This window comes from Argopecten irradians, chromosome 9, assembly GCF_041381155.1.
Source record: "Argopecten irradians isolate NY chromosome 9, Ai_NY, whole genome shotgun sequence".
Lineage (NCBI taxonomy): Eukaryota > Metazoa > Mollusca > Bivalvia > Pectinida > Pectinidae > Argopecten > Argopecten irradians.
This window is the reverse complement of record NC_091142.1, coordinates 23099886-23113057: the sequence shown is the minus strand read 5'-3', so window position 1 is coordinate 23113057 and position 13172 is coordinate 23099886. Positions and strand designations below refer to the sequence as shown.

The 13172-nt window shown below is 33.6% G+C and overlaps 2 protein-coding genes across 2 annotated transcripts; one reads left to right on the top strand and one right to left on the bottom strand.

Annotated features, from left to right (window-relative positions):
* Positions 1-417: 417 nt before the first annotated feature.
* Positions 418-4886, bottom strand: LOC138331815 (isochorismatase domain-containing protein 1-like). The gene is made up of 5 exons (XM_069279608.1): positions 4727-4886; positions 3245-3292; positions 2759-2920; positions 2244-2360; positions 418-1252 (listed from the first exon to the last, which is right to left on the bottom strand). Exons 1-5 carry the CDS (start codon positions 4853-4855, stop codon positions 1106-1108), a joined length of 603 nt encoding a protein of 200 aa, XP_069135709.1. The 5' UTR covers positions 4856-4886; the 3' UTR covers positions 418-1105.
* A 49-nt stretch (positions 4887-4935) lies between these two features.
* LOC138331816 (protein N-terminal glutamine amidohydrolase-like) lies at positions 4936-11742 on the top strand. The gene is made up of 6 exons (XM_069279609.1): positions 4936-5109; positions 6701-6800; positions 7163-7216; positions 8637-8782; positions 9281-9405; positions 11580-11742. The coding sequence occupies exons 1-6, from the start codon at positions 5042-5044 to the stop codon at positions 11690-11692; spliced, it is 606 nt and encodes a 201-aa protein (XP_069135710.1). The 5' UTR covers positions 4936-5041; the 3' UTR covers positions 11693-11742.
* Positions 11743-13172: the final 1430 nt, after the last annotated feature.

Sequence of the window (13172 nt, the reverse complement as noted above, 5' to 3'; positions counted from 1 at the left end):
CTTGCAAACAACATAATGGCAGCTCTACATTCTGAATCTCTTTGTGTGACATTGCTTGCACAAAAAATATTGCAAGAATTTTCAGCAATGTTCCTGCCAACAAAAAGTATTTGCAAGAATTTTGTAGTTACGTTGAAAAACATTTTGGATAGCTGCAAACAGTATAGTTTCTTTTTACTTTTTATTTCTTTATAGGCACTCACACATGCAACAAATTGCACACATCAGCGTCTGTCATTAAATGACCATGGTTGTTCAAATAGATAATCTACAAACCAATTTAAGGCTGAAGAAGAAACAGTGTTTGGAACATTCCTTTTGTTAGAAGAATATTCAAAATAGAATAAGCACATGTAGGTCAGAAATGCTTGCTCAAAGCTGACAATCTGATAAATGCAATTTCAAACGCAACACATATTTGTTAGAGAATGTTTTATTTCAACATGTATTTGATCTACAAATGGCTTGATATTTAATCATTCTCATATGTTAAACGATAAAAATGGCTTGAAAAAAACTACTTGATGTGCTAATGAGTGGAATAAAAAACGTCTTTATTTTACAATACATATTGTTCATAGGTAGGTAAAAAAGGAAATGAAAATATGAGTTATTATCAAAAGTAGAACTCATTCAACATTGGTATATAATTGTTCTACATAGTAAATGAAATATAGGAATAGAATTTGTTAAGTATGATGTAAAATAATCTTTCTAAATGAGACAATTTTACAGGATATGTAACATCGACAAATCTAAAGTTGTGACAAATCTAAAATCGGTGACACATTTTTTCAGTGGGTTAGATAACTCACCCAGTTTAACAATGAGTAGAAAAGTGTTGCTGATCACTCAGTCCAAAAACCAAAATATCAAACAATTATTTGAGTTCCTACAGGAAGGTGTAGATTCCTTTTTTATGTTATGTTACACTTAACCAGTCACATGTGCCAAGCGCAAAAAGAGAAGCACTTTTCCTTTTACACAATCTATAGTCGGTAACAAATCCAGAATAGGGAGCACTTTACACAGTCAATAGTTTGGTGACAAGCCCAGAATCAGGAGCACTTTTCTTGATGAATGATGAGTACATATTTTACACAGTCTATAGTTTGGTGACAAGTCCAGAATCGGGAGCACTTTTCTTGATCAGTTGCTGGATGGGTTTAAACTGTGGATGGTCTTTGTCCCCTATAAACTGTAATAGCACTGCCTCACTGGTGGTGACTGTAGCCCCACTGTGTCGGAATCTCTGTCAAGTAACAAAGTCTCACATCAGTAATCAGAGTGACAATGGTTTAGTACACTCATTATGACATAAATATTAATTAATCGAAAGTCACAGCAGTGTGGGACTGAAGAGAATATATGAGTTGACTCAATCACCCCTCGAGATACATTTAGGCTCTTCTTAATCATAGACTAGACAAGTCCATTATGAAATTTCAGGGGTGAACAAGTTAATATTAAAGCTATTAACACAGATTATACGCAGATATTAACCTATCAAAGGAACGGAAGTTTGGATCTCTCAAAGTCAGCTTAACCACAGGTTTTTGTCTTTATAGATATATATGGACACCTTTATATGTGTAATACTGTAATAAGATGTCTGTAAATATATAGCGTCAAAACCCTGTGGCTCACCTGTAAGTTAACCGACAGAAACAACAGATCATGACCCTGAAAAGGGCTTTAAAGGACATCACTTGTCAGTTGTCACATAAAAAACACCCAAATATTATTTAAAGGAAACAACAGTATGAGCTCACTCACAGCCCTGAGCTCTATTCGTGAGCCAAAATATTGATTTATGAATGGTAACAGCATGTCACGGTTTTCAAAATGAACTAAGCAACAAGAAAATCAAAGGAAACAACAATTGGTGACTATCAGGGTGAATTCAAATATAATACATAATCAAAATGAACAAGAAATATCAAGGCTCAAAAAGATTGAATTATCTCCCTTTATACACAGAAATAATGTTATTTTTGTGGTGACAACTTTCTTTCTCTTGTACACTAAAACAAATCTATGGGATGTGGTAGCAGAGGCCTTTTCTTGTATTCCAACCACTGGACTTCCACTTTTAGGCTTTGTGTTCAAAGTTGCCAGATAGGTATCACAACTTTCCTCCACCTCAATTGACCTTAGTTGTTTATAAGAATTATCACTATTGTACTAATTCTTATTAATTAAATGTAGATGATATTAACATTTTAATTAGTATCCAGACTCACTTCAAAGGCAAATACCCTGTCCATTTGTGACCTGGAGGAAGTGGCGTCGGCTACAACATGTACTTCTATGTCTCGAGACAACAGGTCTATGACAGTCTGCTGGACACACACATGGGCCTGGAGAATAAATGACATTCTTTGTCACAAATGTTGGATTCATTATACATGCAACTGCTAATTACAAAGTTCTATTATTACTTTTAATATAACCTCTTCTGTACTTCGCTGTTCAATTAACATCAGATTCTATGTTTTTATTTTTGTCTATAAAATTAGACCACCTGAATGAATATTTATTCTGTTATGATTTCTACAGATTCAGACACCTACAGTACAACTGTTCATATCAAGTATCAGCTTAAACTGTAATTTTAATAAACTACAATTTTTCACAATAATAGCAGCTATATACATGATCTATAATTATCCATCATTTAATACCGTCTCACAGATAACATATTAACAACAACATCGCTGATCAACACAACTTAATAACCAGCTATAGTAGATCATACCTCTATACCAAGAAGTACAACATGTTGGACATCTCCCCCACACAGTGTCTTCAGCTTTTCCTCCACCTCTGGTAACATCATACTGAACTTTGTCTTATCAAACTTGCCTGCAGCATGGCTAATATCAAGCTCCTCCACAGTACTGCCTAGACCCTTAGGATACTGAACATGGTGAAAAAAATGTATTTTTATTAAGATGTATCAAATAATTGTTTTCAAAATGCATAGAAAGTCAGTAATGTTATTATATTGTATACTGTTACTTATAATCAAATTATTGAAATATTTTTTTTTTATACTTTGATAAGGAAGTAAAACTTCCTTCCAAAATGAATTTATGTAAATGTGAATAATATTATCAACATGTAACTGATATGTTTTATTACTCTTAGTTTGGTCTTTGATTTTCATATTTTTTAAATTTTGTATTCTGGATATAGCAGATGCATACATGCATGTAGATAAGTCATTATTATTGAAACTTACTTGTTCTGTTACAATCACTGGAATATTCAAAAGTTTTGAGGCTTCAAGCTAAAAACAAATCAAAAAAATAAATAAAGCAAGAATAAAATCAGTGGTTACCATTCTTCAACAATCTGAATAAAAATATTACATAAATACTAATAAGACAAAAAAAAATGCTAATTACATATGTAATATTCACTAAAACAATTTTCAAACATGTATATAAAATTGTAAGGGGAATTATACTTCCATATCACTAGTGCCTTAATTGATAATGTAATGTACTGAGTCTTGTACATATTGACCCGATTACATGTGTGTTACCTTTGTGCTTTGCGCTTACAGGGATCAATCTAGGTTTTTGGGGAAACTTCCCTTTTTCAAAATAGGGGAAAAGTTTGGCGAAATATAGGGGAATTTGAATCTTCTTATTTTGGATCAAAATTATATTCATTTTGACGAAAAAGTACGGTAAAACAACTAAATTGTAATTTTATTTTTAGATTTAATAAAGCAAGTTTTTAAGCTCAATAATGAAAAATTTGAGTTTATCATTAAATATGCAGTAGCTGTATGATAAATATGAAGAAATTTGCAAACAAAAGTCTTAAAAATTAATGAAAAATAAATCACAGGGGAAATTGCATTACAAAAATGGTCATTATTTAGCTTCAAATGGGGAATTTTTAAATCTTCAGGGGAATTTTAGGCCAGAGGGGAATTCATTCCTTGAGGGGAAATTTACCCATAAACGGTAATAAATCAGAGCTAGATTGATCCCTGGCTCATTACTGTACATTCCTTTGAATAATACAATAATCATTGTCATCAATCACAGTTTTTTTTTTCTATCCATTTATGGCACCATATATACATTTAAGTTCCATTTGTATCTTTTTGTCATATTTGTTAAATAATACACATTCCCTATCAATATCAGCATACATTTGTACATGTAATATACTGTGGTGAGATTGGACTTGGTCGATCATAGGTGACCAGGTACATATATGTAGCTCAGTCCTTAGAGCACTCGGCTAGTGTTCGGAGGGTCCCTGGTTTGAATTCCAGTATGGCCTACATTTTCTCCTCTCCCGTTACAGAATTGGCGCCCAACTACATAACCTACAGTGTTGGTGGTCACTGGTGTTTGGAAGGGTCTGGTATGTCTTCGAGGGCGAAGACTTCAAGAAAGGAGGGAGGAGTGTGGCGGGATTGGACTGGGTCAATTATCGGTGACCAGGTAACTCAGTGGTTAGAGCACTCGGCTATAGTGTTCGAAGGGTCTCTTGTTCAAATCCCGGTCTGCCCGCTACATTTCTCCTATACATAAGTATATATGTATATATTGTATATATAGTACTGTAAGGGGATGCTATAAAATGTATAATTTATCTCATATGTTTTTGTATTTTTACAGAACAAACTGACCAAGGGCAAGGCACCTGCATGTGGTACACATGATATGTAGCACTTTTTTTGCTCTAAATTTGATCTTACAATTCTTCCTGCGACTTCAACGATCTCCGCAAAATAACTGATAGCCGGACGAAATCGTTCTTGCATGTCACACACAAATATCACTGTCTTGTCCAGCGCGAGATTGCCGAGACGCTTTCCTGAAGCCATTTTTACGGATAAAATAGTGATCACATGACCCACATGGTCTTTAAACGCTTGAGCGACCATACACATTCAAAACAAACATCTGGAAGATTATACTACCGGCATTTCAGTCGTAGTCATTGATGCGCTTAGCGTGATCTACAAGACGTTTGGAAACCAATGTAAACGTTGCTAAATAAACAATTTACCATGGATCAAGCCAAGATTCTTGATATAATTCCTACTCCAGATAAATGTACATACACTAGTTGTTATTGGTAAGTACACTATCCTACTGATATGTTGTACACTCAAATTATCTGTTTACTTTCGTTTTACCTATATTTTACACAATAGCTCTATGTCTTTGATTACATGTACATGTACTTCACACATGTTAGAGTGCATACATGGATTTTGTACTGGATGTTCCATCAATGGAGCCGTCCCCAGATGAAATGGGGTACCCTTATGTAATTGGAATGGAGTCACAGGAAAAATGTGGGTTCATTTTGGGTCTCTATGCTTAAAAGTTCAAACAGCTGTAAAAAGGATATAGGAACAGTGTAAACACAAACACTGCACAGTACAGTGTATAGTGATATCGAAGCTACACATACCTGTGAATTGAATGCTATGTACATGTGGAATCTACATGTAGCTTCATATACAATGTACACATGTAGCGATTGGACAGGTTCGTTCATTTGTGACCAGGTTAGACATAGCCATAGAGCATTTGGCTAGTGTTCAGAGGTCCCAGGTTCGAAATTCCGGTCTGGCTACTATATTTTCGCCTCTCCTGTTACAAAATTGACGCCCAACTAAAATACCATCTGAACATGGTGATACAAGGTGAAGGATCTCATGGCTTTGAGGGCGAAGACTTTGAAAGAGGAGGGAGGGAGTGTAACAGGAATGGACTGAGTTGATCAACAATAACCAGATAGCTCAGCGGTAGAGCATTCAGCTAGTGTTCGGAGTGTCCAGGGTACGAATCCCAGTCTGGCCGCTACATTTTCTTCTCTCTTGTTACACATATTTGACAAGACCTATGACAAAAACATTTTCTCCTTTCCTGTTACACAATAATATATGTTGTCTAGTATTTGTCAGAATTTGATCAATCTGTTTTCTTTTAGAAATCTATTAACTGGTTCTGTAAATATAGAAGTTTAAATTGTAAATAGTGCACGAAAGTGATACGGTCACCTTCTACCTTTGCATAAGGATTTATCCAGCTTGATCCAGACCTGTTGGCCACACACAATATATGATATGATACAACATTTAATTCTCAATGAATACCTCTGTCCTCAATTTCGAGATACCAAAACGACGTAGGTAAAGTACAAATTGTCATTGATAAGTCCCACTCTCCGGTAATTGTGACATCAAATTTGGACATGACTTTTGAGATGTCACAATCAATACACTGGAAAATTGTAAATCATTCTCTCAAAACCCCTGTATTGGACAAAAAAATCCATCTATTTTTGTCAATATTTGTGTTGGACTTGTGATTACCTTTAAAAAATCATTAATAATTTCTTTCTGTTTAATTTTATACATGTATATACTATACATATCATACAACTGAATTAATTTGTGAAAATACTAGAAATATTTCTATCATCTTGCGGCAGAGTCTTTTTTGTTTGTTTGTTCTTCTGTCCTCAATTCTTTTTTCCGATAACCCCATATAACTACATGTATATATACTGTATTAGTTGTATTGACGGACATACACAAAAAAAACTCAGGAAAATTAAATAGCTGCCACCAGGCTATTTCAGGTACTTTAAATGGTATGTACATGTTATTGATATTCCATCAAAATTTTGTTAATATGTTACTTGTTTGTTACAGTGAAGAAAATGTTTGGAAACTCTGTGAGCTTGTAAAGGACAGAAGTCCAAACAAGATGTCATACTGCTATTGTGTGTTTATATCAAATGAAAACAAACAGGTTGGTTTAAAAACTTTTATTTTATTTTCTTCCCGTCATAACTAAAAACTGCTTCATTGTTTTCAAACAAAATTGACAGGAAAAATAATATTTATATGTAAGCACCAAATTGTTAGTTGTTACATAAAGTATTTTTTTTCCGTCAAAATATTAATCAAACTAAAATTACAAATGTAAATATAAGTAGTATATTACTTCATTGAATCTAGTTGAACAAATAGCTTTTTAATTTTTTAATTTATTAAATATTCTTAATGTTACAGAAGTAAAACAGAAATGAAACAGAGATGAAAAACTTGGTAATTTTCAAAAGTAACATTGAGTGAATCAATTCCCTTGATATGTTTTTCTTTGCTTTTTAGATTCCACTCTTTTACCAGAAATCGAGTGCTTCACCTGATGGAGTTGTAGTATGGGTAAGAATTTATTCATGACAGCATTTTCCTTTACCTTCACAGCTATGGAAAGATGACACTGATGATCTTTATTTCACTTCTTTTGTTTACATTGTTTATTGCAGTCATTACCACCAGATATTAATATTCAATAAATATAGATACAGTCATTATACTTATAAGGATAAGATTACTGATGATAGTATGCACATAAAGTCAAATTAAATGGTGTGAAAAGTTTGCCTATTTTCAATGCAGTCCTTTACTTTATCAAAACAATTATTTCATAACAACTAATAATATAAATTGACATGTTTTTATATTTATATGATATGGCCAAAGAAGTAAAACAATGGTTGTATTCCAGGTAACACTGGATCCTTACTGCCATATGTCTGTAGGATACAAAGTACAAATCGTAGTAAATATAGGGCAAAGAAGTAATTCTAACAGTGAGGATAAAAGTAAAACTTAAATCTTTGCCCCAGATCTATGTCATGTCATACAATGCTTTGTTCTTATTTTATTTAAATAAGGTAATATTATACAATAATCGACCTATTTTCAGGTGGATACGGTGAGTTATTAACCCGATTAAGTTATATATCCCGAGGCTGGAGGCCGACGGTTATATGATTTTCGAGTTTCTGTTTCTGTTTACAAAAGTAGTTACATGTAGTATGAATGGTAAATATCCAAATGCTTCTTGCTAACGCTATAGACTGATAGAGCCACGGAATATTGTATCAACTGCAGCCCCTCTTGCGTTCTTGAACATTTTCCATAAATTGAAGTTTGCAGTTCATTTCTGTTGATCGCAGCAAACTTGCTGCCTTCCACCATATATGTTGCAAACTATAATAATGACGTCACAATAGATTATTCCGACGTCACTGAATGAGGGAAACTCGCGTTACACTTTATTTGGGTACAACTCGATGTCAAAATTGATTCCAGTAACCTTGCGTGCTTTTCGCTGCCAATTTCGGGGTTGATATTGCAGTTGATGAATACTTCTGAGAAGCGTATCGGCCAATCAAAAGACAACAAAAGCACCTGTCATATAATAAAAATGTATATTAACCATTATGACAGTTTAAAATTGTCTATGTCAGACAATTATAATAAACAGTTGTTTTGTCCATTTTAGTATTAATGTCCATGTTGGAAAAGTAAACAAACCTTGATTACATTCATTAGCCACTTGGTCAAAGGGTAAGCAAAGTCAACTTTTAAATAACATCCTTTTCTGTTACAACAAGAGTCCAGGGACATTGGGCCTCTAGCATGCTGCGATATAAGGTTACCAGTTTGTTTAAATGAATAACAACATTGACCTTCATGTAAGATCACAGGCAATTTTTGAAACTGTAGTTTCAAAAAGGGTGAGCAACTTTAGCCCATTTGGCCTGTTGCTATAATATATTATTGTTTTTAATAGGACTACCATGTGATATGTATCTACAATGATGATGATACTTCCCTAGTGTATGACCTAGATACCAAACTGCCTTTTCCTTGTGACTTCTCCGAGTATACAGCCAAGGGTATCAGACCAAACTTAACACTGAAAAAGCAATATCACAGGTAAGTAATGGGCTACTACAGTTCAGTCATTTTAAAACTGCCTTACAGCCAAGAGTTTCTCAGGCAAGATGATCATTGTCGACAGCCAGTGCCACAGATTGCACAGTTAGTATAATAACTGGCTTACAGTACCATGGTTAAGTATAATGCAGTTAGCCTTCAGTACTACCACAGCTAGGCTATCATATAAATTATATATATGCAAAAAGTAGTATGTTTAACTCATTATACATTACCACACATATTTAAATTGACTGGTATTCACAGAAACAAACTCTTGTCAATGTTGCCTAAATCTACTTTTCAACAGTTATGCTGATATTACCTAATGTACAAAGCTAGACACATGTTGTTTAGACTCATGTTGTTTGATATACAGTACTAACGTTAGGCTAATAATTAATTTATATTACCAAAGACATGTTGCTTAATATGTAGATGTATAGGAACATTATAACATGAAACCAAAAACCTGAAAATGAATTATGGATATTTCAGAAAATTTCGGGTAATACCTGGGTCTGAGTTCCTATCGATATTTGCCTCCGACAGATCTCACATGTTGGATGCCAACAAACAGTGGCTTAGTGAGCCGCCATCATATCCATGTATACAAACGTCAGGTAAGTTTAATGAGCCGCCATCATATCCATGTATACAAATGTCAGGTAAACTTAGTGAGTTGCCATCATATCCATGTATACAAACGTCAGGTAAACTTAGTGAGCTACCATCATATCCATTTATACAAACATCAGGTAAACTTAGTGAGTCGCCATCATATCCATGTATACAAACGTCAGGTAAACTTAGTGAGCTACCATCATATCCATTTATACAAACGTCAGGTAAACTTAGTGAGTCGCCATCATATCCATGTATACAAACGTCAGTAAACTATGATCATCATATCGACAGGGTAAACTCAGTGAAACCAGTGAGTTGCCATCATATCCATTTATACAAACGACAGGTAAACTTAGTGAGCTACCATCATATCCATGTATACAAACATCAGGTAAACTTAGTGAGCAGCCACCATTTCTATGCATAATAATGCCAGATAAGCTTAGTGAGCCGCCATCATATCCATGTATACAATCTTCAGGAAAAGTGAGCTAGCATTAATGGAACAACGTCAGTAAACTTGTGAGCTACCGTTATTACGTAAGTCCATGTCCATATACAAACGTCAGGTAAACTTAGTGAGCTACCGTTAAGTTACCGTCAGGTAAATAATGTTTTAGTGAGCCGCCATCATATCCATGTACATATTTTTGTATATAAACGTCAGTTAAGCGTAATGAGCAGCCATCATTTCTGTGTATACAAACGTCAGGTACACTTAGTGAGCTACCATCATATCCATGTATGCAAACGTTTGGTAAGTTTAGTGAGCAACCATCATGTCCATGTATTCAAACGTCAGGTACACTTAGTGAGCTACCATCATATCCATGTATACAAACGTCAGGTAAACTTAGTGAGCTACCATCATAACCATGTATACAAACGTCAGGTACACTTAGTGAGCTACCATCATATCCATGTATACAAACGTTTGGTAAGTTTAGTGAGCTACCATCATATCCATGTATACAAACGTTGGGTAAGTTTAGTGAGCTACCATCATATCCATTTATACAAACGTCGGGTAATTAAAGCTTTTTACATTACCCACTGGTTAGCTACTAATTGGAGACAAGGTTATTGTAATCAGTTCAGTGACAGTGATTTTATTCGTTAAAGATACCACACCTCAGACAAATGGTATGGTTTATCTATCAAAACCGGAGCAGACGAATTAAGTGTTTTTTTTCAGTTACAAAAGTTAATTACCTTACACCGTTACCACCATTTAATAGTTTGAGTTTCTGATTTCACTTCAGCATAAACATATTATACAAATGTATATTAATAATTGCATCCGAAAAGAATTCCATGACACTATGTCTTACATGGAATGAAGTACTGATAGCTCATACACCAAAAACATCATAAACTATTTTACATTATTTTTTTGTGTTTATTAAACACTAGTTGTTGTTCAAATGATGGGTATTGTTTATGCTCTGTCGGCGATGGGGCATCTTTTAAGGTTTTTGTGCAAGTGGTTGAAATGCTGTTATCTGTAACAACTGTCATTGCTTTTTGAAAAGTATGGAACACAGTCTTTCTTTGTTGTTCAATATCCTTTATGAAGTTCTTCATGTAGAACTAATGAAACAATGCTTTCAATTCTATATATGAAATGCGTTATTCAACGAAATATATATGATTATATTTCCTGTTATACATATTGAATTACTGTGTTACCAAATAATACAGCATATATGCCAATGCAGTGTTTGCATTAATTTTGTACAATATCGCATAAGTACGTCATTCGATATTTAAAGGTGATTGCAGAAATAACCAAGCATTTTTTTTTCAAATACCCTGTTATTTTTACCATGAAAACATCAATTTTTAATTTCAAAAGTTAAAAAGTTTTAGTGTTGCAATTTTGCGATCTTGCAACAAAAAAGTATTGGTATCACAAAACTCTCATATGTAATACCATATTAGATTCTTAATTTGTTATTGTATAGTACGAAAAGCTCTCTTACTGATGGTTTGTTACGTTTAATACAAATGGGGATCTATAATACTGAGCTCACTTATATTTTATTGCAACATTGATCATAAATACATCTATTTGAAATAAACATGTTTATTATTTCTGTAATATATCTTAAAATTTGTAGTACTACTTGTATGTCTAATGAGATTTAAGAACCTGGAATTTAATTTTCAGATTCCACAAACAACATACACGACTTTATATCTATGGACCCAGCTAAAGGAGTAGGATCTGTGCTGGACTTTGAAGGACTTGTACACAAATTTTCCAAAAAGCCAAAGAGTTAATGTTGACGTCAATAGGATGACTCCTTGTTGAACACAATATTGATATTTAAACTGGTATCTTAAATATTTAATATTAGTGTGGCTCCCAATATCACACACTACTAAAATGTTTAATAATTGTGTCACTAGGATTACTCCCTGTAGCACACAATGTTAAATATTAATATTGGTGTCACTAGGATTACTCCCTGTAGCACACAATGTTAAATATTAATATTGGTGTCACTAGGATTACTCCCTGTAGCACACAATGTTAAATATTAATATAGGTGTCACTAGGATGACTCCCTGTAGCACACCATGTTAATTATTTAATATTGGTGTCGCTGGGATTACTCCCTGTAGCACTCCATGTTAGGATTACTCCCTGTAGCACACAATGTTAAATATTAATATTGGTGTCACTAGGATTACTCCCTGTAGCACACAATGTTAAATATTAATATAGGTGTCACTAGGATTACTCCCTGTAGCACACAATGTTAAATATCACACATATGGTGTCACTAGGATTACTCCCTGTAGCACACAATGTTAAATATTAATATGGTGTCACTAGGATTACTCCCTGTAGACACAATGTTAAATTTAAATTGGTGTCACTAGGATTACTCCCTGTAGCACACAATGTTAAATATTAATATGGTGTCACTAGGATTACTCCCTGTAGCACACAATGTTAATATTAATATTGGTGCCCCTGTAGCACACAATGTTAAATATTAATATTGGTGTCACTAGGATTACTCCCTGTAGCACACAATGTTAAATATTAATATTAGGTGTCACTAGGATTACTCCCTGTAGCACACAATGTTAAATATTTAATATTGGTGTCACTAGGATTACTCCCTGTAGCACACAATGTTAAATATTAATATAGGTGTCACTAGGATTACTCCCTGTATCACACAATGTTAAATATTAATATAGGTGTCACTAGGATTACTCCCTGTAGCACACAATGTTAAATATTAATATAGGTGTCACTAGGATTACTCCCTGTAGCACACAATGTTAAATGTTAATATTGGTGTCTTTAAGATGACTCTTAAATGTTAAAATTTCATAGTTTCAACCGATCTCATTACTAATTTGTAGGATGCAATGGTTTAATAATAGTTTTAATATCTGAACAAAATAGTACATATTAAACATTTTATGTTTCCATATTAAGTAGCTGTTATAAAATTATTTTAAGAATATAGTTATTATGAATCTAAAGCATGTGTAATTTGTATAACTGTTATCATTTAGTTTGTATTTGAATGAGGCGTAACCAAAGAATTGTGTTGAAATAGTGTATCACTCTGTGCCACTCATGCTCGGAAAATTAAAACCTTTCTTGCTGATTTATGTTAGCCCTATGGTATTACATTGTATTTACAGATTATAGTATACTGTATTATTATACCGTATAGAAAGTTCTTGTCTCATTGAAGTATTAAATATTTTATGTTTCTTTAAATACAATATGTAC